Source organism: Gymnogyps californianus, chromosome 5 (assembly GCF_018139145.2).
Source record: "Gymnogyps californianus isolate 813 chromosome 5, ASM1813914v2, whole genome shotgun sequence".
NCBI lineage: Eukaryota > Metazoa > Chordata > Aves > Accipitriformes > Cathartidae > Gymnogyps > Gymnogyps californianus.
In genome coordinates, this window is record NC_059475.1 from 29,890,758 (window position 1) to 29,916,590 (window position 25,833).

The following is a 25,833-nucleotide window of genomic DNA, read 5'->3' on the forward strand; positions in this document are numbered from 1 at the left end:
AACATTCCCCGCAGCCATGAGCTACCCAGAGAATGCTCTCCAGAAAATCTATGGACTTACTGCAGTGGGATTTACCAGCCCCAGAAAACCAACTCTGAACTATGTAAGTAATATATAAATTTTAAGAGAAAGTCACAGAATTAAAAATTCTGAACTCATTCTCCACATCATGGCATTTTCCTTTCTTACAATGATTTTCTGATGCACACATTAAGTTTTGAAAAAGGGTGAATCTGGCTATTAAGATGATACTGGGTGTACAGAAGTTTTCCCTGCACTGATGCACCACTCCAAGCTGCTGCTCCCATAATAATGAGGTTTTACTCACATGCTCTCCAATACAAACTCAACTTCCAGCTCCTCCCTCCTCTGAAAATGAAAGGAAAAAAAAATGAAGCAGTCTCAATTAGCATGTGCAGAGGTTTGCAAAGTGACCTTCATTTTTGCAAGCACAGTTTCCTTTATGCTTTAATAAGTAACAATATTCTGTTTCATGCTTGCTATTGTCAGCATTGGAGGACAGAGGCAGCTTTTTCTTCCCCAAGGAAAAGAAGATCTCAGTTGTACTAGCAGGACAAAGGGTGTTTGGTGCTTACAAGTCTCCCTAGTAAACCTTTATTTTTCACATTTTCTTCCCTGCCAGCTTCCATGTGCTTAACACGATATGCTAAGACTTAGTGTTTAGTCAAATATTGTGGAAACAGGCCATTTTCCTGTCCTTGTATTGTTTTTATAATCTTTGTGAGGATTAGATAAACTCTGTCATTTTCTGTCAGATTATTAAACATGCAACGCTTCCCTAAAATTGCATCTGCTCTGGGAATTTGGCCGTGATCTGTGCCAGCGGAAACCGACAGAAATTTGAGAAGGCTGTCTATTTTGTCACTGGTGTGCAATTTCCAAGATTTTAATAAATTTTGTTACATTTTTACCACCAAGCTGGTCCTGGTGGTAAAAGACAGAAGAGACAGCACACTTTAATCAGAGGGGAGAGAATGGACATCAAGATGTACCAAATGTCTGACTGAGCTCTTACCTGTGCATTTAGTGGGAATGCCGTAAACACTCTTTCCCCAAGGGGGATTTTAGCTACGTCAAAAAGCACAATTGCATGGTCATCATCATGTATGATGTCATCATCAGAAACAGTAATTTCCAGAATATTCTGGGAAAAGAAATGAAAAATGTCCACTTTGTTAGCATGTACTCAAGAAGTATGACATTCTGCAGCTCTTCCAGGTTCAGTGCCTGCTTTACAGAGAAGAAATAGAAAAGTATTGATGACAAAGTGTCACAAGGAAGAGTAAGAAAATTAGTGTAATCTGCTTTGTAAGAAACAGCTTGTAGTCTCGTCAATTAAGGCCAAACTGAGATTTCTCTTGGGTCACCTTTTATGCTTTTAAGTAGCTCTCACCAAAAATGCAATCTTTTAGGAAGGCATATGGATAGCCAGAAGTCTTATATTGCCCCTTATCAACAGGGGCAATAGAGATCACTTCATATCAATAACCATCTTTCTATGTTCCACTTTCAACTACCTGTTCATAGGTATTTGAGTGTAGTGTAATTGTCAGCAGCAAACTGAGTAAAGATCTTAATCATACTAGAGTTTAGCAACTTTCTGGCATTGATATGCCATTATTTCATATCCTCTCAGGGAAATATGTGTTTTTCTGTTATAGTGTTGCTTTATACTTTCATTTCATAGTTTCTCTGTGTTGTCACTCTATCATTGGTCCCATCAGCCTTCTCCAAGGAGGTCAGACTCACGTTACCGATATGTAAATAATAACTATCTGTTAGGAGAGAAGTGGATTTTAGCAAAAGCCAAAATTGTTTTGCTCCACCTTGCTAAGGGAATTTTAAGTAAACTCAGAAGGCATTAGAAGACATGACATCCTGTTTTGGGCTAAACTGAAAGAAGCTGCATAGAGATGAGATGAAGAAGAGAGTTTTTGGTTTGTGTACCTTGACTTGTCTCTGTATCCGGAAGTAGAAAGCTTCATTCCACACGGGGTTTCTGCAATTTTTGATGGTTTTGGTGTGAAATTTTTCATCTGAAGCAGTTGGCAACCAGAGGCTCACGTAGCAATCAGATTGGCTTACTGTAGAAACATAGGCACAAAATATCTGGCAGTGGAAGCATGACACAAGACGTGGAGGCATTGAAATGCTCTGTAGCTTGAACATGGAAGAGAGATGGCCAGTTCTTTCTGATATATATTGGCCAAACCAGGAAGGTAGAAGTCACACAGCTGGGTAAAATGAATTTGTTGTTCATCACAACACTATTTTTAATAAGCAGTGTATTCAAATAACTACGCACAATCCTACACATTTTAAAAAAATACAGTCCTAGCCAGTGGATAGAACAATCTATATAGCCAGGAGTCTTATATTGCCCCTTATCAACATTGTTTCAGCTCTCTGCAAATTTGGCAGGAGGAGAAACTGCGACCGATGCAGCAGAGAGTGAGTCTCAGACCCTCAGAGGGATTGGGTGTAAATTGTCTCTGTGGCAATTTAGCTTTGTGAGAAATCTTAAAAGAATCAGTTTTGAGTCTGATTCAGATAATAAATGTCTGGCGTACATGGTTATTAACCCTTCACGACAGAAAATTAATTATTCCAGCTACCTAGAGCATTGTCTCCTTAGGTGGGGTAGGAAGGGAGAGGCCTACCAGCAGTACAATTGCTTCTTCAGGAGGTCAGTAGGTAGCTGGAGCCTTTTCCTGGTGTTTGCTGATGCCTGAAAGACCTGGAAGCTATTTCCTACTCCACGTCTCTTCCCAGGAAAAATGAAGTGGCAGAAAGGATTTGGATCTTGTGGATGAAGAGAGTGAGCCTGCACTTACTTACTATAAGGGATCGTCTCCCATAGATCATGAACGAAGCAAACACCAAAGAGATTCTCAGATCTTGGACAGGAACTTTTCCAGAGGCAACTGGAAGGCCTGATCCATCGTGCTGTGTAAACGCAGGCTTTGGTGAGAAAAGAGAAGGGGAGAAGTCTGGTCCCATGGCAGTCAGTAGAAATAACTAATTCATGAGCAGAGAGACGAACACTTACTATCTGTAAGCATGGCACAGGTCTTGAGTCAGTTCCTCAAGGTTAAAAGAGAGTTCGTCCTGGTGTCTTTGCTCAGGATATCAGACATATTGCTTTGCGATATTTTGCCTAAATATAAGGTGTTGCCTGAAATCCAGAGGCCCTGTGACTACAACATTCCCGGAGGACGATGCCTGTTGGGCAGGGAGATTCCCAGGTAACTCTTCATGCTGAATCTGAAGGAATTTCTTGACACTGCCAGGAGTTTTCCCTCACGATGGATATAGGTTGCCTTTCTGTCTTTGAAATTATTTCCACAGACAACATTTCAGCGTCTCAGATTTTTACATAATTGAAGTGACAGGATAATATATTGACTTCGGCAATTACCAGTGTAATATTCAATTTACAACACATGGGAGGGCTGTGATTACCGATCTGTCTGATAACTGAAACATCTCCCCTCACTGTGCTGTCTGATGGCCTGCTGAGCTGTGACGTACTCGTCCTGATAAGTGGTATCACTGGCTCTGATCTACAGAGTTTCTCAAGAGCACATAGGAAGCCTGTACAAAAGCCAAGAACCAAACGTGGCTTCAGGCCATCTAGACCATCCCTCCTCTCATTAACGCACTTACCACTGCCAATCTCAAGTGTTCCGAAAACATGAGTCCAGCATCTCCAAAATCACCAAAGTGGCTGAGATGGGAGGTACTTCAGAAATGTTAAATGGATCTGAGACATAATTTCTCTCCTTTTTCGTTTCTGGCCATCATGGGGTGCAGGAAGGACACATTTATATATTTTTGCTGTAGTTGCAAAGGCCAATTCTTTTCTTTTTTTTTCTTCTTAATGAAAACTGAAATGCTCTATCCTTCTTTAAATTCCAGCTTTCAACCACAGTGTATAAAACAAAACTCGTGATAGAACTGAGAAAGCTGGCAGTGCTAAAACTCTGAGCCAAGCATGAATGAACAGCCGCAGCATTTATGAATGTCATTCGTTACTGTCTTGTCTGGAATTTACTGACTTGCTGGAGTGTTTTCTTTGACAAAACATTTTCATGAGGCTACTTTCTAAAATTATTTTCCCATATGTGTTGCTTTCATAAATATTTACTTAAAATAAACTATTGACAATTCTTTGTCAAACTGATGGAGTACAGGCTAGATAAATGGACAGTGAGGTGGATTAAAAACTGGCTGAACTGCTAGGCTCAAAGGATTGTGATCAGCAGCACAAAGCCCACCTGGAGGCCAGTCGCTAGTGGTGTACCCCAGGGGCTGATACTGGGGCCAATGCTGTTTAACATCTTTATTAACAATGTGGGTGATGGGACAGAGTGCACCTTCAGCAAGTTTGCTGGCGGTACAAAACTGGGAGGAGTGGTTGACACACCAGATGGCTGTGCTGCCATTCAGAGGGACCTGGACGGGCTGGAGAACTGGGCCAACATGAGCCTCATGAAGTTCATCAAGGGAAATACAAAGTCCTGCACATGAGGAGGAATAACCCCATGCACCAGGACAGGCTGGGGGCTGACCAGCTGGAAAGCAGCTCTGCAGAGAAGGACCTGTGCATTTTGGTGGACACCAGGTTGAACATGAGCCAGCAATGTGCCCTTGTGGCAAACAAGGCCGACAGCCTCCTGGGCTGCGTAGGAGTGTTACCAGCAGTTGGAGGGTGATCCTTCCTCTCTACTCAGCATTGGCAAGGCCACATTTCTGGGTTCCCCAGTACAAGAGAGGTAAGGAAGTACTGGAGTGAGTCTAGCAAAAGTCCACAAGGAAGATGGGGGGATTGGAGCATCTGCCATATGGGGAGAAGCTGAGAGAGCTGGGACTCTTCAGCCTGGAGCAGAGAAGGCTCAGGGGGATCTTATCAATGTATGTAAATACCTGACTGGGGGTCGGGGAGAAGAAAATAAAGAAGCCAGAGTCAGACTCTTCTCAGTGGTGCCCAGCGAAAGGTAAGAGGCAATGGACACAGACCAAAATACAGGAAATCCCATTTAAACATAAAGAGAAATTTTTTTTACCGTAAGGGTGGTCAAACACTGGCACAGGTTGCCCAGAGAGGTTGTGAAGTCTCTGTCCTTGGAGATGTTCAAAACCCGACTGGATGTAGCTCTGAGCAACATGCTGTAGCTGACCCTGCTTTGAGCAGGGGGCTAGACTAGACAATCTCCAGAGGTGCCTTCACACCTCAGCCGCTCTGTGTGATTCTGCCATATCAAGGCTAGTTGGTCACAGACAAATTACATTTAATTGTTAGTAACTACTGAGTGCAAATTTGACCTTGAAGATGAGGTGAGGTGAAACCACTAGGACAAAGTACGTCCTCTTCCCGTGGAGAAAGGGGACTATGCCATACATGTTTTTGCCACAATTCATCTACAGTCCCTACTGATGGGGAGAGGTTATTGTTTCCCACAAAATTCCTGTGATTTTCTATATTTTCCTTGAATTATACAGACAGTTATCAGCTATTCCCCATGCTGTGACTCTAACTGAGCTTATGTATTTCTGTAGAAGTGGCAGTTCACTTGAAGCCAGGCTAAGCTGTGAGGTGAACAATGGGACAAATCAAAAATAACAGGATAGTTGGATGTCTGCTGAATACTATAAAGACTATGATACCCTCATTACATGGGAGCACTTGAAATGACTAACCAGCTTTTTTTGCTCCCTGTTATCCCCCCCCAAAGTGTACAAGAGAGCTACTGAAAATCTTACAGTTTATTCATTGCTACCTGGGAGCTAATACAAAAAAAATTATATTTGCATTTTCTTCATGCTCTAATTTTAATGCAATTGCTGGGCATCATTAGCAATTTCATGCCATGCCAGGCCCTTACTTCAGTGCACGTGTTGCAACTTCATTCCCTGATGACATAATGTCACCCCATGTGGATGCTGAGACATCTGAACTCACAGTCTCTTTGGAAGTCAGCACTAAGTGACCCTGATATCCTTTCCCAATTTTTAACTTCTTCTGATTCAATTGCATTTGTGTGTTGGTGGGACTGTTTCTCATCTCTGTCTTCAAGCTAAAGATGGGCTAAAAATTCAGGACTGAACTGAGAAGTTCAGAACTGCAGCCAGCTGTTTGCTGCTCTGTGAGAGTACAGTCCTGTGACATGTTCCTGAAATGAACCATCATGTGCTAAAATCATTCATCTCCATCACAAGTAAGAAGAAAATTACAGCACTGGAAACCAAAGCATATAACAAAAACTAGTCTCATAAGAACAATGAATGCAAACTATAAAATCCCATCTGTCCTGTTACTGCATTTCATAACACCAAAAAGAAGAAATAATTTTCTCCTAGTGAATTCCTCTCCACCTGCACAGACAGGTTCTCCTTGAATCCTAGTTTACTACAGTTCGCCTAAAAGGAGGAAGAGAGCCGCTCCCATTTCTCAGTCATCGGACATGGTCTCTGGGGACATTTTCCCTCACCAGCATAGTATGATGCAAACAATATTAAGAAGTTACCTCCAGCTGCTGTCTGTCTGGGAGCCAATTTGAACTGAACTCGGTCCTCTACAAGTATCCAGATGCAACACTCATCTGTAAGCGTAATATTACTCTCTGTAGCTTGCTTGTGGAAATAACAAAAGCTCATAGATCTACCATGCTTAATCAGTGATGTTCTTTACCAGGAATGGGCAGAGTCCCCATGTGAATGAGCCCTCCATCCTGTCCAGCCATTTAAGTTGAGTGGCAAAGTAGGATTTGCTCCCTGGAGCACAGATTCAGTGGGTGCAGTACCTGCTGCAGCCACAGACCAAAGCTTTCGCACCCTGGGTCACCTCTACCTCCTGGGTCACCTCTACCTCCTGAGCCACCGGCACAGCTTGCATTCTTGGGGCAGGGCCATGAGTATCACCTGCACTAGGTGTATTCTCCCTGATTTGCTTGCATTTATTTTCCATAGCAAAAATAACCCCTGATGTCTTTGGAGAACCACTCTGATTTGCAAAGACTTGAGGTGAATCACCCCAGAACTGACTCATTTCTTCCGAATGGATAAAAGAAGAGCTTCCACAAAATAATTTCATAAGCTGGGAGAGGAGAAAGGCTCTGAGCTCCGCTTTTATAAATATGCAAGGTCTCTCTTCATCCAAAGATGAAAAACAAAAGGAAGATCCAAAAACAAAAGGAAGGGTAAAGGGAGCGGCATGATTGTTCTGACCTCCCAGCTAAGACCAACAGGTTTCCTTCCACAGCTGAGACAGGTTCCACATGCACCTGATTTCTATAGTTAGAAAATATACTTGATAAGCACAGTCACATTTCAACCCCCCCAAGATTTTACCTTGTCCTACCTCAGCTCTGACAGCTGCATTACAGGAATCCCCCTATCCTTAGCCTCTTGAACTAGCAGGACAACACCCAGCAGAGAAGTTTCTGTCTCCGGGAAGAAATCAGCTGTCAGCCTGAAACTCACTCCAAGTGATTTCTTGCTGGGAGACACACAGCTCAAATTCACCTCTGCAGTCCAGGCAGGGTGTTGCAAACACCCAGCACCAGTGAGGCTGAGTATTTCAAGGCAGACCTGACACCCCCTGTCTTCACCCCTGTTGCATTAATGAGCCTGAACATGCTCTCCAGCAGCAAAGGTCAGCTCTTGGTAAGTGGTGTCAGCTGGTACCCACACAGGCTGCCATGGTTTCAGAGAGGAGCCTGTCACAAAGACCCCTTTACTCAGGTCTTCAGGGTTATGCGAGATCCAGTGGAGTCCAAGAGAGTTTCACTCTTTCACGTTGTACTAAATCGTAGCAGGGAGGGCTGCAGGTCTGCGTCACCAGCATTGCCCGAGGACCTGGGAGAGGTCTGCTTCCACTTGTGGCGCCTCAGGGCAATTCCCCTCGTGCCAAATGAGGCAGATCCCCTCACTGATCATCTGTTTGTCCACAGGAGTGGGGTAAGGGGGTCAGCTCCAGCTGTGGGCTTTAGGGGCTGCCATAAACCAGCAAGTAAACACTAATGATGGTGCAGGTGGGCCAGGCTGGGAGCTTGGTGCAGCTCTGTGTGGCCACTCAATAACTCATTTGTTTAAGGAGAGCAGCTGGAAGGTGTTGGAGGGCCTGTGCCACCATGGTCCTCCTCTCCCATCACCTGGCTCCTTTCTCATCCTTTTGGGAAACAGAGTCACTGGAAGGGATGTTAACAGCAAGGAAAAGAGCTAATACACTGTTTTGCCCCGCCACCTCATCCTGGCCAGATATTCCTCCTGCACGTGGAGAATTCTCTAGGAGAAGTGACGCCATTAATAGAGTCAGAGAACATGAGCTTTTGTAAAAGCCTCTGGTACTAACGTCCAGCTGAGGAGGAGCAAATGAACACACCAATGAGAAAAAAAGTAATTCTTTTACCCAAGGCTGTCTGCAGTCTCGGACTGAGGAGGGGAATACTACTGCAAAGCAGGTGCCAGACTGTAAGAGTCCTATAAACTTCACCGGAATTGCTTCCGTTCTAGCATGCCCACCACCCTCCCAGCCTAACTGCGTATGAGCATTGGAGCCTGGTGATGACACTCAGCACCTGCAGGGCAGCAGGATGAGTGTGAGTGATCTTACCTGGGTGCCCGACTCTCTAGTCCCCACAGTGAGACCAGGGAGTGCCAGAAACGTGTGTTTGAGTCTGACCCATGATTACAAATTGGCATAAAGGTCAGTTAGGAATACAGTGAAAATTTATTAGCTCAGGTCTGTCAAGAGCATTTGCATGATAAGACAGAAACCAGTTGTACGAAGTATGAAGCAAATGTTGGAGTTAAACATTACCTAAGTATAGAGGAGCCCGCAAAAGTGGTGGAGCGCCTGTAGGTATATGAAAAGGGCCAATTGATCCACTAAGGAGGAGCAGGGTGCTTTCTTTTTGTTTTAATTTTTTTCTTTGTGTGAAAACAGATGCAATCATTCCCAAGCTCCACCAGCATGTATTGTCTACAGGCAAAGGTGTAACACTGGGACTCCATCCCAGGCTTGCAAAACACACTTCCCACGGATCTTGAGATGCATGTTTAAAAAACACCCAGGATCAAGTTGGGCACACATGATAGTGAGGAATGTCAGTGGAAGTATATAGAAAGTGGTGTTCTCTGAAGCCAGGAGTTGGCAAGTAAGTCAAGGAAAAATATAAAAACTCTAATGGCCAAAGGACCTGGCATGACTGCACTTGCAATGAACTGAGAGAAAATCAGGGAAATGGAACATGTTTTAGCCAAGTGGAGGTGAACAGAAACTCAAGCAAGCAGATAACCATGTGTGCTTAGAAAGATTGGAAGCCAGCATGCAGGCAGGAAAAGCAAGTCATAGAAGCTGCTGCACTTGGTTGGAAAGGTGGCTTGTTCCTGGATTTGATACTTAGAAGATGAAAATCTAGGGAAATCTGAAATATGTTATCACAAAAATTGTCAGCCTTCCACTGATATCTCACAGTCAGATAGCACTGTATCAGCTGCTTGTAATCCATTTTCCGGGGAAAAGATCATATTGCTGAGACAAGGCTAGGTAAACATCATTTTCTGATTCTCATCGGCACGTTAGCACGTGTAGCTATTTTAGTTTTCTGATACTTCAAATACTTTCAAATGTTAAAAACAAAATATTAAGCTAAAAGGACATCAGTATCAGTGCAAAATCAAGCACTTAATTACAAGTTATCTTTTTGCTGATATCTTAATACTTGTGATCACAATACTTAAGATCACTACAGTGATCTTAAATACTGAAGTATTTAAATCACATGGTATCACACTATTTTTCCTGGGAGACTCCAGCTTCTTTGAGAGCACAAGCAGGTTGCTGCTCAGTCAACAAAGAGCTATTTAATACTTGTTTATCTTCCTTGTTCAATGGCATGCTGGTTTACAGTTGTCCATTATGGTACGACATCCTTAAGAAACAGGCCCAAAGTCACAGAGTACCTGGGGAATTACTGACAGAAAAGAGAGAAAGACATCCTTTTCTTCACCTGCTAGTCCCCAAATCTTGTTTAATGGTAATTAACAAAAGAATCTACTTCTCACTGTTTCTAGGACTTACCTTGCATCTTAAATTAGGATCCCTCTACACATAGTAAGAGATAACCCCTTTCAAAATGAGCACATCGTCTAAATAGACAAGAGAGAGAAAATGTGTGGGAGAAGGTATTCTGTTATCCATGTTTTATAGATAGGGCAACAGACGCACAGAGTGTTTGGATGACTTACCTAAACTTATACAACAAGTCTGTTGGCAGAGCTAAAAACTGAGCCCACACATCTTGATCCCTACTCCAGAGATGTACATTTTGGTGATAATGGGAATTTTCTAAATGTCTGCATCTCATTATGCAAGACTTCTTCTGAAATCCAACTGTCCTCAGGATGGAGGACAAGATCATAACAGTAACACCATTTTCTGAGAACTCAGCATCATTTTACTTTGTGCAATCCCTTTGCATAAGCAGGTGAATTATGGTTCTTATCTTGTCATTCAATTTCCATTCTGGATCAAAGGTGATACTAAAAGAAATTAAATCGGCACTTCAAAGGAATGAAGGTGAGGTCTTGCACGTATGTGCAGTGTTTCATAGCTGTGAAAAAGAATAGAAATTAATTTTACCTTCTTTGCTATCCTATGATATTTCTTCTGTTCTCTGCAACCCAGTATTACAGAACATGTGAACTGAACACTTCTCTCCATTTGGTTGGAAAATCGACAATGGTGACATCCATGTTCTTGAAACACCAAAGTGAGTGGAATACAAAGACGTGGTGAGAAATTTTCCTTGTAGAATATTGTTCCATCAGAAGATGAAGATAAAAACAAATGGTAGCGTTTGGGGTGAAAGTGTTGCTGTCTCTGAATTATCCCGTGGCAGTCAAGTAGTGCTCGCTTGGAGAAAACAAGAAGGTATCCTGCCATGTCCTTAGCCTTTCTCAAAGTCTGTCTGATGACTTGCTGCCTCATGGAAAGATGGACCTTTAGAGCTGCCTGTCCACTAGGGAGGAGTTCCAAAGTAGTCTTCTGAAGCAAAACCTGTTAGGGATTCCAGGCCGAAGTAATCTGGAGCAGAGCTGCTGGTTTACTGGCAGCATGGGGTGCCTCATCTTATTCCTTTGGAAAAGTTGTGCCTGTCATAGATATTGTCTGAGTTTCTAACTTCAGGGAGTGTATCAAGACTATCTGAGAGTCCTTGACATGCAATGTACAGCCATTTCCTCTGATGACTTTGGTAACTGCACCAAAACCACCACATTTTGGAGTACCATAGCTAAAGAATTGACTCTTGGTCTGTGCAAACAGCAATTGTAAATGACTTTTCACTCTGACGGATCCTCTAGCTGTACTGAAAATATTAAAAAGTGGGAAGACAGAGGAGTGAGGTAACATGTTACGTGAAATGTTGGGCAGTGGAGAGGCTGTGGTGTTAGTGAACTTCAGCACAATCTCCCGAACAGGAAAGAAAATACACAGCAAAAGGAGGAAGAACAGCATGGTAAAGGGATATACAAAACTGTAGTTATTACTGACCTGCCAAGTTCATGAGGCACATGTAGGAATGGCAGGAGAAAATTCTCCAGAGAAAAACCTCTGTGGAAGTGGAGCACCAGGTAAGGGCTGGCCAAATACCACACATTTTCAGAACACTTTGCATGTAAGCTGTAACGTACCGTGTACTACAGTCCCCAAAAGATTTCTGTTATACATCTTTCAGTGGGGGGCGAGGGTCAGAAACATCCATAACAACGTGGCTGCTCAGGACATGTACACTGTACACCTCACTGAACTTCTGAGAAGTGGCGGGGCTCTTCAGAGCAAAGAATTAAGAGCAACTGATGTAAAGGTTTCAGCCTTGTATTCTATGTATTTGTTATAGACATGGGATATAAACACCTGGGTATCAAAACTGGTGTTAGGATATTTTCACACCTCTGAAATAGCCAACTTGTCTGTGCTTTGCTGACTGATGAAAGTCTTAAAGATTTAGTCAACACCCTATCCAGCATTGACCTGTTCCTGAATTCTTAAAAAAAACCCCAAACAACAAAAAAACTCTGAAATTGTAAATAGATATTCTGTGGCAGAAATTGGCTTTGATTGTGATTTCTTAGCTGGTGTGATTTCTTAGCTGGTACGATTTCTGTGTTTTGCATTTGTGCAGTGGCTAGCACAAGCAGGGGCTGATCCAGTAATTTTAGAACTGTATAATGTCAGTAAGAAAATCTGGTACTTACAAAAATCTGCCTGATGAGCATTTCTCAACTTTATGATTCTTACAGTGAGCAGGGAGTAAGGTGACATTTCTTCCTGCTGAAAAAAATAACAAAGGAGATGTGCTTTAAAGTTTGAGATACGTGTATTTATTGTAATGACAACCAAACACTGAAAGGAACCCAGGTTCTGCTGAAGCCATCTCTTCTAGTTGGCATCACAGCAAAAGTACAATAGGCAACAAAATGCACTTTCTGCACAAACTTCATCAGCCCCTAAAGTCTGCAGTCACCTAAGCATACAAACAGAAAGTGTGGAAGGAGAGGATGAATAGGAAAGTGGAGACAGGAGGTAAATAAGCTGAGAAAGTTCAGTTAGCCAGCTACATTAAATCATACACACGGTCATCAGCATCCAATATGACAACACAAAATTCAGTGAATCACAAATCAGAAATGCTCCAATTTTGATTGGAAAAAAAGAGAGATCTTTTTAGGTTTTCTCACTTGTTTTTAAAAGAATCATTTTCGTGATGGAGACGTGTCTAAGGATTAGTATTAGCACCTTAGGGAATATCTCAGGCCACCAGGGCAATACACAGCTTTGGACAAACACTCCTAGCTTACTTTGTGGCAACAGTTTTCCTTACCACATGTGGTTATCATCTGATTGATAGATGTGGAGTAGTATAACAAAGTACATGGTTTTGACTACAATCTATCTCAAAGAAGGCTATCTCCAATTCCTTGTTGAAGATGCCAGGCCTGACCAACTGGGTCTGTAGAAGTTGTGCCAATCACATGTGCTTTAGGGATTTTACCTCTTCAGAGAACATGACCATCATGTCCATCAGCAGCAGCTAGAGCAACTAGGGTATCAGCAGGAAGATGCAGAAAATGGGCAAAGGTTACTATGGCTGCAGCAGAGATGGCTGTCTGGATTCCCTGACTGCGGGAACAGTTGTGGAAAATTTGTCAAAACAGCTGAACTTTATAGAAAGGAAAGAGAGTTGCACCATGGTTGTACCCAAGAGACTGAATGAGAAGGGTGAATCAGCAGTGGAGATGGCTACCTGTATCATAGTTTAGGAACAGAAGCAGAAGAAAAGGAGGAATTGCAGAAATTTCAGACTATATTGAGTAATAAATTCCCAAGCTGATGTATGATTATAATAGGAACAGGTCTCGTCAGATAGTTGAGGTAACACAGTAAGACTGCAGTGAATGCCAGAGGATGAGGGTCTGCACAGGAAAAAAAATATTCTTTCAAAGTCTGTCAAATCCTGAGGGCTGACTGTTTACAAAGATGTTATCAGCAGATTCTGAATTGGCTATCTCCAATAAGAGGGGAAGATATAAACAGTATAACATAGATATTAAAAAGTGACCTTGAGAGGGTCAGGTTGTGGAATAATAATTATTTTTTAAGGACTTCTGAGTAAAGCATCAATAAAACCAAAATGTCATAGCATTAAAATGAGGTAGATTTGGAAATAGGGAAATGTTAGTTTGCCATTCTAATAGCAAGGGTCTTTGGAAGTTATAAAATGATCAAACTAATTATGATGACATTTGTAGATTTGCAGAAAGATATTCAGCCAAATAATACTGAAGGCACAGTATGTATCGGGGTCAAGCAACAGGTGGCCACTTCAGTAATGTGGAGGCCTGATGGTAGCCACTGATATTCAGGAAGAGCTCAAGGAAGAGTTGAGATAATGGCAGAAGGCAAATAGATCAGTAATTCTTAGTAAAGTCACCTCACGAAACAACGACAACAAAAGGTGGCCAAAGTAAGAAGCTGTTGTGAAACCTAATGACCAAAAGTTTGGAAAGATTATCTGAAGTGAAAATGGAGGAGTGCTGGTGGAAGATAATAAAATAATTAGGAGATGTTATCTATTTTCTGAGAAACTTCAGTTAAAATAACAGGGAGAAACTCTCGAGTGAAATAAGAGAAAGCACGTTCATAGATGCTGCTACTGTGACAAAAGTCAAAGACTGCTAAAAAGGTCAAAGTATAAGAAATCAGTGGGACAAGACAGTACATCAGCTGAAATGTGTAAAGCATTGGACCATGGGGAATTCATCATGACAAAATTTAGCTTAACCTCCCAAATAATTTCCCTCTCTACAAGGATGAAAGACAAGAAGGTCATAACAGGAATTTGCAAAAAATTGCAGTAATTCTCAAGCTATGAAGTTATCCAATGAAATGGCAAGAAAGATTTTTTAAGAAAATGCTGGGTAATTTAAAGGCATATTAAATAAATGTTAACCAGTGCCTAAAATAACCATAAGGCTTTGCCCATGAGCTCAAGCTTATAACCAGGAATCATAATGTCAGAATGTTTTCAATAAGTTGACTAGTTAAAATGCTCATACTTTTAGCTGTGAGGTACAGAAGCAGCACACTCAAAAGAACAAGAGGGCTATTAAGTGCTGCAAAAAAGCATTCTCTTTATCAGGCTACAAGGAGTAGAAGATCTTGGCTTCTGGGTAGGTGTATTCCAAAACTAAATAGGAAATTAATCACTGTTGCTTAAAGTCATATGTAGGGCACAGGATATTTTATAGGGCTGTTTGTTCTAAACAGGGCAGGTAAGATCTCAGCATTATCAGAATCGAGGCTGAACCAGCTCCACACTATTGTCTCAACAATTATGGTTAGACCATTCCTTTTTCATCAGCAAGGAATAACTCTGTGTCTTCTTACCTCAACCTGTTTTGTTCTGAAAGAACAAACACTCATTGGGTTTGTCCATTTGTTTCTATACCTTTCTGAAAAATAGTGCTCAAATTAGAGAAATACATAAAAACTTCAGCAGACATATTTCAGGAGAAATAAAGGAAAGAGTTAAAGGAATTGCATTTAGTGTTGGAGCTCTCTTAGCCTTCTTTAATGGCACCAGTCCTTCAGCCAGCACTTCGGAACATGTGTTTTTAGAGATTGTCAGAGACATGTATGAACTACCATGACTTTTGAAGAAGTAGAATGACAGAAAGAGAAACAAGCATGGGTTCTGCGAAGACACCTTTACACCAAGCACCGGTCGTGCACTTGTTCCCGAGTGCCATTGCAGCAGACTAGAGTAGAGGTTATGTGAAGAACGCCTCACAAGAACCTCATGCTTTGCATGCGAATGAAGACAAACTGATAAGAGACTTGGAGTATGGGAGGGCTATATTAGGAAGGAAAAAAACCCAAACCCCAAAACAACAGAACATAGCCAGTGTTTGAAGAGCTTGCCGAGGGAACAATAGGGCAATGTACCTCATCAGCCATAATGTGCAGATTAGAAATTAGATTGAATGAGAAGCAAGAATTATTTCTCACCTCTAGGAGGAGAGCTCTGAGGAGGGGCTGTGTAAGAGAAAAGCCAGTGAGCTGTGCATGGGAACTCTGCATACCAGGAGAAAATCTTACTGTATTGCCTGAGAAATCTGAGTCCTGTGAGACAGCAAGATACAGACTATGTCAGCCAGACCACACCCAGCATTCAGTCATGGAACGAAGACCACAAGAGAGAGAATGGAAAAAGAGACTCAAGGAACTAACAACAGAGGAAAGAGCTAGTGATGTGAACCTGAGAGATGCATTCAGTAAGTGTGTTTGGTGGCAGAGAACATGAAGCCAGGCAAGTCATGGCTGAGCTTCCCTCAGCCTGAGCCTCGCTCCCTGGGCCTATTCATTGGGTCAGCATGGTTTATTAGCAAAATCCCTTCTGGTATTAGCCTGCCCCCAAGAACAATGATTACTTTAAATTTGAAGGAATAATGAAAATGCTAGTTTTATCTCCACATTCTCAACATTTTTACCAGTTAGAAAAGGGTTTTCACAGCACTCAGAACCAGTCTGTACTCTGAACCTCCCTCGCTTTCTCTCAGTATAACACTCAGATGGCCATATCACCCAGATCAAAGTCCTTCAGAAAAAAACAATCTGCTCTGGAAAACATTTTCATCCCCTCCTTAGGGCATCAAAAGAGGAACAATGTTCAGTGATCATCATCATCATCATCAGAGACACCAATGCCTTTGAAGAGAACTGCTAACTATTAAGCGAACTATTAACTACAAAGCAAATCTCTGAGACAAATGAAAAGGAGACTTATTCTCCTTAGAGAAGGCAGTTAATGAAAAATTACTTCATATAATACTTTTCTCATGGCCAAATGCCAGACATGAAAACTACTCCAGAAAATTCAAAGACCAAAATAACGTTCTTATAACTGAAGCTCAAGTCCCTGGTGCCATCAATGGAAGTCATGCAACTAAACATCTTTTCCCTCTAGTCATCATTTCATTGCAATAATACATTGAACAATGCTAATAAACTAAAAAGCAAGTGTGTTGCTGCTGCTGATTATCATTTGTATTACATGAAAAAAAAAGGTTAGTTCAGGGAGTTGGTAGTGTAATAACTATCCATGAGTGACTAATTATCATAAACAGCCATTTTCAGCACAGAATTTGCGTTCCATATTAAGCCAGGAGCAATTCCTGATACCTAGAATAAAGAAAGTATTACCAAAATTTGAGAATTCACAGTACACAGATGAGCAAATCCTCTTGCAGTCTGCTCTAACAAAGATAAATCTGTGTACCCTGAACCTCTGAACTTATCCCTGCAATGACAGAGTGATGGTCAGACTGAGCAGCCTTCCTTAAAGGCTCATTGTTACTCCTGCAAAAGGTACATGACACACTTCAATCACAGATACTTTTTTTTAAGAGTGAAGGGTGACAGGGCCCTTAGTCATGACTTTTTCTAGTTTTGTGGCAAACTGTTAAGGAATGTGCATCATTTTATGTGTATCACTTACATAAATCAAAAACTGACTAAAATTCTCCTAGTTCTTCTCTGGTTTCTGTTTTCATGTCCAGCAGAATACTTTGGTAAGCCTCCCCACCCTCTGTTAATACTACTAATCTTGAGCTGAGATTATGCTTCCTATTTCTTGCTCTTTGCATTATTGTATATAAGTTTTCAGTGCATTCACAGATGATAAGCCAACAACTATTTTTTTAAGCTGATAATCTGCCAAGGAAAATATCATTGTTTTTTTCATTTTTGGAAATAATAAATTATGCTGTATAAGACAATGCACTAACAAATAATATCCAGTGATAAATTTTCTAGATTTACTGTAATTATCAGCTACCTTACAACTATTTATGATCTTCCTTTAGTATGTTTCATCTTTCCTGTATTCATGTGTAAGGTTCTAGAAGGCAAACTGTCAACTTGGGACTCCCTGAAACAGCTAAAGAGATGCTCTCTTGATGCTCCTACCCATTTTAAAATATGCAGGAGGTTTCACAAGGTTGTTACATTTTCCTGAAAAATTAGCAGTGAGGCACATTTGGCTTTGCACTGTAGGTAGGCAACACAGCTAAATTCCACGCGCAGTCCCTGGGCATGTTATTCTAAACGCAATCCAGTAACTATTCAGTTTATACCACACAGATATGCAAAGTCCTCTCAAACTGAAGCAAGTACTTGGGCAAATATTTGAGCATTAGCATTAAGGAAAGCTTTGCACCTATTTGCTTGTTCTGGGACTCAAGATCTGCTGTAAGTATGTTGTCCTTTATAACATCTCGCTACTAATGATAATCCTCCTGTTGCAGATGGCAAGCTATGGCTTGCAAAAATCAAGGGGATTACCAAAAGCTGCTCAGGAAATCCAGTGCCAGTAAGAGGCAGAAATTGGCCAGCTTGCACAAGTCTGTGCCTTTAATGCAAGTTTTCTGCCAAGCTTTATTACAGAGGAGAGAAGACATATTCAAAAGCCAGGAGGCAAATAAAGAGTGTCTGAGAATGTCTTGGTTGCTAAAAACTTGTGGATAGCAAACAGAACTTTCGGAGGTTAATTTGATAAGGAGAAATTATGACAAGAACAACGAATTAAAGCTGTGGAAAGGGTCACATAGCCCCTATATACAGGGGCTTATGGCCACTGGATTTTTTTTATATTACTTTACATACATTCAAAAACATGTGCTGGATTCTAACAATCTTTATATACATGTAACTACTGTAGTGGTAAAGAAGGGTTGGATGCTATTAGCCGTGGATATTCTAAACCAAAACACAACTTCAGTATAAATACAGTAAATCATTACAAAAACGCCATGGAGATTGGGTCATTGCACTCTCCAATAGTTGCTTTTCCTGCTTTCGTACATTCCCTTGCTGAGCTTTAGCACACACACACACATGGAGCAAATTATGAACACCTAAATGCCATGTCAGTTTTGGTTATGCTACTTTGCCATTTACATTGTTTCACACCCCACTGATAGTTTGTCACCCCTTTTGTACACTAATTTCCATCTACGGGAGCTGCCAGAATGCTACTAACAAGAGATCAGTTTGATCAATCAGTTTGACAAGGTTGTGACATACATAAGCAAAACGACGTTTGTAGTTTTCTATTGATTTGGAAGTCTGGTTGCACAAACAAGAAATTAAACATACAGGTTTCATATGAGCTATACACACTTGAATCACATGCCATTTAAGATACCATCAAAAGTAAGTTAGCTTTTTGTTTGGAGCTCCCCAGTTTTACTTTGAGGCAGCTTGACACAATGTATAGTCAGCTCCAAGCTAACCAAGAGTAGAGACAAAAATCGTCACTGATACAGCTGGTACGTGTTGGATGCAAATATACCTCTGTCACAGGCCCTGCAAAGGTTGCTAGAGTTGTTCTTTTGTTGTGATGAGTTGCACAGTGATCAAAGTGGGCATTTGTTCTGGAAACTGGCATTAATGACCAAAACCCAAAGGATCGCCAACAACCATGCTCTGACTTTCCAACACTGGCAACGTTCTCCATTCATGCCAGGCTAAAACTCCATTAACGTCAATAGAGATAGATAGCATTAAAAGAAGGCCAAAGTCAGTCGCATTTTAACAGTAAATTGAGAACATTTTCCCTAAGGAATTTCTCTAAGGAATAAAACCATGAAAATAACACACTTTGTGTAAATAGATAAAGGAATGGAATAAAAAAATAATGGGATGCAGATGTTTCACCTAAAGAAAATTTTCTTTCATGAAATGTTCCTATTTCTAAATAAGCATGTGAATGTTTGATAACCAAATTTGGAAAAAAAAAATAAAAAGATCCTACCCTTCTCAAAAAATATTGGTTTAGTCCCACCTATTTTTAGTTTGCTGAAGTTGGTACCTTAGCATCAACGTCGCTCGGGGTTACATAGTGCATCAGCCATTTTCTTTCTTCATTTTCCAAGGGGCTTGATCTGCTGCTTGAATGCTGTTGAGGGAGGGAGAACAAGGGATGAAAAAGAGAGTAAAGACCAATTTTTCTACTTCTTTCAAGTCCTCAATGCGGAATTGCAATGTGGAATGGGCATTTCGCACCTCCTCATTGTTTGTGGTGGATAAAATGAACATGCTGCAAAAGTGGCAGCTGTTTCTGTGCTATATGGAAAGATATTGACTCCAGGTCCTTGTAGCTGCAAACAGCCAAGGAAAGACAATCTTTTTTTCTTGGAGATTTATGTCCTACAGGTAACAGTGGACTTGACCTGTTTATAGTCTGGGGACAAATCTGAATCAAATACTTGGAGACTCCTGCCAGGCTTGTTCTGTTTTCCACTTACCTGAGGGAAGGCAGAGGTTGATGCCATTGAGATCGCTGCTGCATTAAAAGCAGGTGCTGCGAATGGCACCTGAGTATTAGGCTCCACAGTTGCCAGTGCCTCCTGAAACATATTTACAGCCTTGAAGAGTGTCAGAAGTTGCTGAACAGGCATTTTATTACATTGAGTCAGAGCTCCACCCCTCCATGATTTCTGAAACAGGAAAATTTCCCACCCACATTACTTGTCCAAAGAGTACGTCTGTTGTAAGGTGTGAACGTTCATATCTGCAGGTCTTGTGACTGAGCAGAGCGTGCTCAGAGACCAAATCGTTCCCACCTAGGGGCTCACGGAAATATAATAACAGTGATAACCTGATTGATGATCTGATAGAGATCGTCTATGAGAGGTAACCTTACAGCGATAATCGAAAAGTGATGATAATAATAGCCTAATAAACACATCTACCTATTGTCTCCATGCAAAGACCCTGAATTCCACACACTATTGCCTCCATAATAAAAAAATTTAAAAAAAAGGATGGAGATGGTCATTAGAAGGAAGACATTTATATATGAAGATATTAAGAATTCTTCTGAAGGAAGATTTTTCCGTGAAAAGTGCTGTTGCATCATGATTTGTGCATATGTGTTTGTTTTTGTTGTAGTGTTCTACTTCAAAAGAAATGAAAGAAGGGAGAAATTTGGTAAGCAACATTTCTGTGCTCCCTAAAACACAATGTATCACTTTTCCATTTGAAATGTTTTACTTAATTCTGGGCTTTACATTTAATACAGTATGCATCTTAACAAATTTAAATGAGATTCAAACATTTCACCTTGAAAAATCACGAAACATTTCATTAAGATTTTAATTCTTCATTTTTTTCCCCCCAGTTCAGAACTGTCATTTTCTGATGCAAAAAACATTTAGATTTCTGAGCAACTTTATTCAAATCACCAGCCAGCTGGGCATTACTAGCAGATTATTGGAATTTAATGGACTGATCCTGTACATTTTGTGATTTTTTTATCTAATGAAGATCTGCATGTGTTCAGCACACCTCTAGGAAGTTCAGTGATCAAATTGATCCAATGGACCAAAAGTCCATTATGCAAGCATTGTTAGGCACACATACATTTGTATTGAAAGTCCTCCCAAATGATTAAAAGTAGTGCTATGAAAGGACTTGAGATTAATAGGATGACAAAGCATGATGCTTCCTATTAGAGACCTGCATAAGTATGAAATCACAGCCACTCTGACTGTGGCAATGAGTGTTGTACAGGACCTTGACTGACAGAAACTAGATACAAACCCAATCACTTCTAGCAGTTTCAGTGCATATTTTTCTTATATGCACAGAGGAATCAGTATGAAAAGCTGGTGTTACAAGGAGAACAAGTTAAGACAGTTTGATCATCTTACCTGCAGTATTCCATCCCTGCAAAAGTTTGATTTCTTGGTTTTAATTTTATGCCTACTTTTTCTGGGTTTTTTGTTTGTTTGGTTGGTTGGGTTTTTTTTAAATTAAATAAGCACATTTATTTTATCACATTGTGCAAGGGAAAGGTTTGCTGTGAACTTCCTTTCTCACCTTCATTGTATTGAAAATTTTTGATGGAACAGGAACTGCTTAATTGAAACCAGAATTAGATAAACTACAGCAATAGGCAAAGGATAGTCACAAGCCTCTCCCACACTTTGGCTGATGCTTTGCTTAGTATGAACACTTGCACATCTGTAAAAAAATTTTTAGAATCTGCCTTTTTTTTCTGTAAAAATGGTGACCAGAAACAGTTTAGAGAAAAGTAACTGTACACACAAAAGCACACACATTTTCTATTTCTTCTGCTACAGCCTGTCTTTATCCTTGATAGAAGTGCCTAGAAGAGGTGCAGTACCACAACAGAGGAATGAGAAAGTCAGCTACAATTTCTTTGTAATTGCGGCCCACAAAGGTTATCAGCTCCAGGTCTTGTTTCTGCAATGTATGGAAGCTAATGGGTGTGAGGTTTTTGCATGAGAGCCGGTTTTCATTTACGTGTGTTGTATTGCACCTTTGGTTTTAAGACAAAAGGAAATGAGGTGGGGGAAGAAGCCTCCAGCATCCCTTAGGAAGGTGACTAAGAGTTGCTTGTTGCTTAACAACTAACTCTTCTTTCCTGACTCAAGTCTTCCTGATATGAAATACCTGTTCTTTAAGCTCAAGTCAGAGGCAGCCAAAGGTACCTTTGACTTAAAGCTGGCACTGGTATTGAATTGCCTAAATTAGTTCAAAGTTCAAATTGCTTTTCGCTATGAAGCACTATTCCTTTTGAGGCAAACATGGCCTTTTCACAAGGCACACACTTAGGATAGGCTTGACCTCACCTAAATTAAGTCATCTAAAAGACTTAAGTCTTCTTAAGACTTCTAAAAGAAGCTGGTTGCCTGCATTCCCTGTCTACTGAATGGAGGAAAAAGCAAGCATGGCAACTGCAGGTAGTGACTAAGCCCCTCTATATTGGATTCTTCTGCAGAAGCCTAAATGTCCAGGTCATACTTGACACTTAACTTCTGAATGGCTGAAGGTAGGTGAGGTGAATCCCACCCTGAATAATCAGTATATCCTCTTTAATCACTTGTTTCCAAAGTTACTGATGCTGAGGGAACCTGACATTGAGGAACTTGGTTGTGTTGTTAACATGTGATTCACCCTGTCGCAACATGAAACTGCAAAACACCCTTGGGCAAAAGGTCTACTAGTGTGTAAATGAAAAATCCTCTCATGGATTCATTCAAATAACAAAGAAAAGGTTTTGCGATAACCAGGGTGGCAGAGAATGAAAAATCCAATGCTGCAAGTACCAGTATGAGTACAAACTTCCTGCCATATTCCCGTTCAGGGTCACCTAAGGATCGTGAACGGGACAGCTTGACTTGGGATTGCTGTTCATAAAGCACAGGCTGTGCAGTGGTAGCTCATGCCCAGGCATATTAAGGGAGAAATATGAAGTTGGGTTTTCCGTGAAACGCCAGGCTGCAATCTGTGGAAGTTCAGCAGCTGCTGCATAAGCATCTGAGACACGTTTGGGTCAAATGGGGAATGTCAGAGGGAAGGACAGAGAGGAGAGGGCTGCTACAACTATCTGAAGGTAATGCACTCCTGACTTGTGGGGCAGAGCCCCAGAGGTCAAATGATACATTTAGTGCAGCTCAAGGAGCAGAAAAACTATGCCGGGCCACCCTTAGATACCCACACTTATGGCAATTTTGGGGTCTGTCTGTCAGCTGGTGAGCTACTGGTGAGATGCAGATCACCCAAAGTTGCTCTGCCTTGAACTGGTTGTCATTTGAGGCTTTTTTCTGTAACAATTTTTTTTTTCCTGACTAGTCTGGTGGTGTCTAAGACTACAATCAACATGATCTAAAACTACAACCAATGACTAAACTAGACCAATTTTAACATTAATGCTCAAAGGCATGGGTTGGATCAGAGTTAATTATTCAGAGATTTATTAAAGTGACAGCTAAGGACAAATAAAAGATCAGCTAGATCGTGTGTTTTCTTTTGACTTTTCTCAATCATTCTCGATGATAACCCTTTTCAGCCTCTTTTTCATCCTTTCCAGCTCCTCTGCAGCCTACAGACTCTTCTTTATGTCTCATCCCTATATCATGGGCTTTTTCATATCATGCCCTAGCAATGTCATCAGCTCCTCTTGCTTCAGCACATCTTCCCCTCAGATTTCCCAGACCACCTTTCTGAACATAGGAGAAAGGGAGGGTCCAGCTTCCCTGAAAGCCCTTCTGGTTTACTCCTTATTAGTATCTTTAGTAGAAACAGCCATCTTCTACTCCCCAGGGATACAGGAAGATGCAATGTGACTCATAGCAGTATGATGCTTCAGCCATATTAAAAGTAATAATATGTGGTAGCCCATCTGAATAAAAGCAAAAAAGTTCAAGTTCATGTCAGAAATTGAGAGATCATAGCAGTCTCCACGACAGCAATGCCAAATATCATTCACAAGAATCAGGCTTTAATATGGCAATGGCTGTGCAACTTTGCCTGATCCACATCATTGCTGCTGGTGACCCCTATGCCCTTTATTTTAATAAGATAAATATGATTAGTCATCATGAGAAAGTTATATATGTATTTATCCATAATTCAAATATGAACACATTAGGACAGAAAAGGTGAAATGGCTTGAGAAAATTTGGACAATAAAGTTAGATCAGCAGACAAAGGGGTGTTTCTGTCCACCAGGATTATTATATTGCTTTTAGGAGGGCTCTGTATGCTCCTCCCCATGACAAATATGGGGTGTAGGTATTTGTTGTTACATATATACTAACTTTACCCAAACTCAGAGAAAACTTAAATTCAGAAAATATTTCAGAAACAGTCCAAGAAGTACTTAATGTCCTGGACAAATTCTCACAGTAGCTCTGATTTGCAAGGTTATTTGGTCTGGTTATTCTAACATAGAACATGACCTCTCTTCAGATAGATCTGACTTGTAGGAGACCTGTGCATGTGCATAAGTGCAATACCTTTTTTTGCTGAGCTTATATATAAAGTTCTTAAATTAGTCTTTCTTTTTGTAAGGCATGCCCTGCGTAGGATCCTAGTTCTTATCAGCGTCACCATAGTCTCCCATCAAACACTAAAAGACATTGGGACTGCTAATGCAACTTATCCTGAAATAACTGGCTTCTAAACCTTTTCATCTGTAGTAAGTTAACAGTATCTTTCTATCTTAATAAAATCAACAAGTGCTGGTGGATTATGCCTTTGAGTTTCCTTTTCTTGTCTCACATACGGGACGTCATATGCTATCATCAACTTTTAATTTCCAGTGTTCATTGCAGTTAGCTCCAAGGGATAAAGTATGTTACAAGAATCTAGTCCATGCATAAACCCGTTGGTCACCAGAGTGCCTTTACTGACTATAGAGAGAGAAATGTGGTTTCCCATGAGGACTGTTATTTGAGAGTCCCGGGCAGGATCAGGGGACCCCAATGCAGGTAACAGGTTTGCCACTGATTCAGGCAGTTCCTCAATGCCTTCCCTATTGCTAAGCAGGATCCCTTTTACTTCCTCAGTGTAAAGGCAAGCATGGCACCTTTCTGAGTGCATTGCCTTTTCAGCCAAGAGTGGCATAGCCAGAGTGTTTCAGCAGACATCAGGAGACTGCTTTTCTCAACATAGCAATGGCTCAGGTTTTGATATGATGAAATTCCTAACTTTTCTGTCATTTTCTATGTTACAGAAGGGGATAGGACAGTGCACTGTGAGACCACAGCCCACATTTGATGCAGTACTGCAAGAGAATGAAGTGTATCCCTCCTAATTAACTGAGAGGGACAGAAACAGCCTAGAGATTCTGCCCTAAAAGACACAGCTCCCTTCTCCTCCACAACCCAGGGCAGGTGGCTGCGTCCAGTATGAGAGCCTTGGCAAGAAAACAGAAGCTATGGGAAAAGAAGATCCTTAGGGAAGGTGTACCCAACCGAGGAAAGGCTGCCAGGCATTGTGGGCATTTCCCGTCCTACCTGCAGGCTGAAGAGGAAGAGGAAGCACAGGGTTAGGTGATGCACTCACTCCAGCTAATCTTGCAGTGCTGAAATTCCTGGGGCCTCTTTCTTGCATGAGAAAGGCCTGGCTGTTGCAGAAGCTCTCGCATTCAGTATCTCTCCACATGTGCAGAAGCCATGTTCCCATTGCCATGTTGACTTAAAGCCTTGTGACTCATTGTGCAATCTGAAGAGGTGTGCAGGGCAGCGTATCTTGCCCTATATACAGTGTGTTGTCACTGGGAGGATGTAGTGACAGCCTTTCCGGGGCACCTGGTAGGTCATGTAAGAAGTGTTTAACAAACCCAGGCTCTGTTGGGAGTCACACGGACACCCCGCAAACCTGCATTTTGTGCCATCTGAGATTGAACTGTCATCCGTGCCTTGTGCCAGCTG

At 41.3% G+C, this 25,833-nt stretch overlaps 1 protein-coding gene across 1 annotated transcript in view; it reads right to left on the minus strand.

The window, feature by feature from the left end:
- The window catches only part of LOC127016518 (cytosolic phospholipase A2 epsilon-like), a 43,794-nt gene extending 18,203 nt beyond the window's left edge, over window positions 1-25,591 (minus strand). Inside the window, exons 1-8 of the mRNA XM_050897059.1 lie at window positions 25,466-25,591; window positions 19,894-19,995; window positions 19,683-19,685; window positions 19,458-19,544; window positions 12,283-12,358; window positions 1,969-2,105; window positions 1,037-1,165; window positions 329-369 (exon numbers count right to left, since the gene is read on the minus strand). Coding sequence (XP_050753016.1) covers window positions 329-369; window positions 1,037-1,165; window positions 1,969-2,105; window positions 12,283-12,358; window positions 19,458-19,544; window positions 19,683-19,685; window positions 19,894-19,995; window positions 25,466-25,591 — 701 coding nt within the window. The remainder of the gene's footprint in view (window positions 1-328; window positions 370-1,036; window positions 1,166-1,968; window positions 2,106-12,282; window positions 12,359-19,457; window positions 19,545-19,682; window positions 19,686-19,893; window positions 19,996-25,465) is intronic.
- Window positions 25,592-25,833: the final 242 nt, after the last annotated feature.